Here is a 3,133-nt window from a genome sequence, read left to right as displayed (position 1 = left end):
GCGTAACAACGTCCTAAGCTATGTGCTTAGGGAAGAATTCGGGTGTAACCCGAGATTTCTAATTTTATTGAAAACGGCCAAGCAATATAGTCAATACTATAATATACAAGCGACGAGATATATCAATCAAATCAATCATCATTGAATCAATCAGCAATCTCAATCTACGTGTATCTCACACGTAGGTAATTCAACAACTCATTCATGCCTGTGTCGAACACGAGGCGCAACAGTCCAAGCAAAATCGTTTGCGAGGACCTCAAGTGATCTTCATACTCCTCATCGGTCACCGATATCACGGCTCTCGGTACCGGCCATCTCCATACCCACTCCAGACATCAATCTCCGATGTCGCCGACTACCGGGCGAAGCAGCTCTATGCTAACTCCCCCTCGCCGACCATCCGCCTCGGAAAATACTCATCAGACCCGAGCTCAAGTCTTTCAGAGTATATCCGTACCACCTCGCCGGGGGACACACGCAACTACCCGGGTCTCAGGTTTATTTGCCTATCAACGGGTGACACACGCAAACCCGAAGTCCGTTCCATGGCCAATGGAACGTTGGCGCGGTTGCCAAAGAACCGTACTTCCTCGTCACACATTCGGGTGACACATGCAAACCCGAATATGTGAGTCGTAGGATGCCACAACCGTCCGTCAGGGAACGATGGCGCGATCGAAGATCGCCACAATCACAATCACATCTCCGCGAGATGATAATCGATCCGGATCGAATATCATACCACAAAGATTTACAGTCAATGCAATCATGGTGATATCATTCAAAAACCCATCTACAATCACACACTAAACAGTACCCGAACCCATCCGAGTAATGTCAGTGCTATGCCATCTACCCTGATAAGGTTCCCCAATCACAAGCAGTCATACATTATTACTTACCGTACACACGGTCAAACATAATTTCTTTTAAATTTATTCTTATTTACTTATATTTTTTTTAATGATTTATTTAATCTTTTTAAATCATCGGTCCGATCAAGTCAGGTTCCGGCCCGTCCGGATTACCAGTTCGGCTCGTCCCGAGATTAATACTTACCCGGTCATATAATTGGTCCGAACTATGTATGGTCCGGTTCGAACCAAATTTAGTCATATTTTGGTTAAATTTTGGCTTTAAGGTTAGATCGACTCGGTCAAATTTCGGGATCATCTATCTCATTAGTTATTTATTTTTTTTATTATTATTTTATTATTATTATTATTATTATTTTATTCTTTCATTGTTTTATATATATATATATTTTATTTATATTGATCCAGTTTTTAGACCGTTCGGTCTTGTTGTTTTATTCATTTATTAATTAGTTATTTATTTATAATAAATTTTCTTCTTCTTTTTTTTATACATGATGTATATCTAGACTTTTGAACATCAATTAATGGACAATTCAATCAACATAATTATTCATGAACATAAAAAGAATAATCGTAAATATTCAAATAACATGGATCAATCAGCAATTTAGAAAAGATGGTTTAAGTCCACAAGGAAGAAACAACAGAGTACTTACAATTAAGCCATGGAGATGAACAGAGCGAAGGAACCATCAGATAATTACCCAAATCAACAGTTTCACAAGAGTGAATTTATTGAGTTAAAGCATTTGCATATTCTGCATTTCCTTCTTCTTCAACCTCTTTCCCATCTGTCCTAGTGAAGAAGAAGAAGAAGAAGGAAATGGCGAAAAGGGAGAAAAGCTTAATACAAATTGAACTTCTCCTTGGTGTTTTCAAAGACTTGCTCGGCGATCTCAGCTCCGTTGCCATCAGCTTTCTTGATCTCAAGCTGAGCCTTCTGATAAAACCCGGTCCCTCTCAAAGCATCGGCTATGAAGTCATCAAACCCAATTGCTATGGCTGCTTCTGCTTTGGCTCCATAGACCAACCTCTGTTCCACAACCACCAGACGTTCTTCATTCAGACCAAGATCTAGTGGTTTCTTGCGTTACGCGAATGAAAAGAAACGGTTTGTTCAGATGGGTGTCTTTTAACGGGCTTACCTTGAGTCTCGATAGATGGATGGCCCCGAAACACATGGGGCATGGCTCGCAAGATGCATAGATCTCACACTCTGATAGCTCTATCCGGTTCAGTTTCTTACATGCCTGCATTTTCAGTGAGGCGTAGAAAGTAAATAATGAAAAGATAAAGCAGCTCAGCCGACGAATTCACTCTCTAAAGCTACAGTGGTTCAGAGACATTTTGTTTCTTGAGCTAACCTCTCTAATGGCCGTAACCTCGGCATGGGCAGTCGGGTCCTTGTGTTTGAGAACCATGTTGTGGCAGCTAACAACAACCTCGTTGTTATGCACGATAACCGCGCCGAATGGGCCACCATCACCACACTCAACTCCCTTATAGGCTTCGTCAACAGCTTGAGTTACAAATTTATGGTCGCTGTCCTGAACAACTGATTCAAAACAACGAGAAGGCAAGACGTGAGCAATTAGTAACTCTAGTCCTTGCCTACTGATAAGGGCATATTGCGAAACAAAAGATTGCCATAAGTTTAAGACGGGATGAACATTTCGATCTGCTAACTTGAACGATTTCGATGATTGAATTAGCGAGCAGTATTTTTGGTGAACTAAACATAAACCAATGCAGACTCTTTCATGTAACAATCAAGATAAACAACTGATATTCCGTGATAAAAGTAGTACACACATGATATCAAGCTCCGAAATTTCAGCCAAAAACAGAATTGGGATGATATATCATCGCTATAACTACTGTATCAAACCCTACCCGTTTCACTGGTCTCGTCAAATGTTAAAAGTCCATACCTTCTTGGTGACCGGCAAAGGCAGAAGCCACGGAGATGGTCCCATTGCTTGCTTCCACAACTACAAAGTTCAAGCACAAAGCAAATGAGATATCTTGGATGGGTGTTCAAAGTTCAAACACAAAGACATCGGAAACAACTGGCGGTTGTGGTGTATTCGCTGTTACATCCATGATCAACATGCCATGGTTGATCACAGAGACATACAATATTACTTGTGGAGCAAGTGAGTAAAACAGCTCAGAGGCATTACAAGGGAAATTTCACCGAGGAACAAGAAAAGATAAGGCATGTCTCTAAGCTAATTGCTGATCTATTAAAA

At 40.8% G+C, this 3,133-nt stretch overlaps 1 protein-coding gene across 1 annotated transcript; it reads right to left on the bottom strand.

The window, feature by feature from the left end:
* Positions 1 to 1,558: 1,558 nt before the first annotated feature.
* Positions 1,559 to 2,918, bottom strand: LOC104824965 (guanine deaminase-like; the record flags this gene model as incomplete). The annotated part of the gene is made up of 4 exons (XM_010557166.1): positions 1,559 to 1,914; positions 2,027 to 2,131; positions 2,246 to 2,436; positions 2,813 to 2,918. Coding segments are annotated over 4 exons (591 nt in total), but the record flags the coding sequence as incomplete, so codon positions are not given.
* Between the last annotated feature and the right edge of the window lie 215 nt (positions 2,919 to 3,133).

The sequence above is a fragment of the Tarenaya hassleriana genome, unplaced genomic scaffold (genome assembly GCF_000463585.1).
Source record: "Tarenaya hassleriana unplaced genomic scaffold, ASM46358v1 Cleome416, whole genome shotgun sequence".
Classification (NCBI taxonomy): Eukaryota; Viridiplantae; Streptophyta; class Magnoliopsida; order Brassicales; family Cleomaceae; genus Tarenaya; species Tarenaya hassleriana.
Note: the sequence above shows the minus strand (reverse complement) of the source record. Positions and strands in the feature narration are given on the sequence as shown.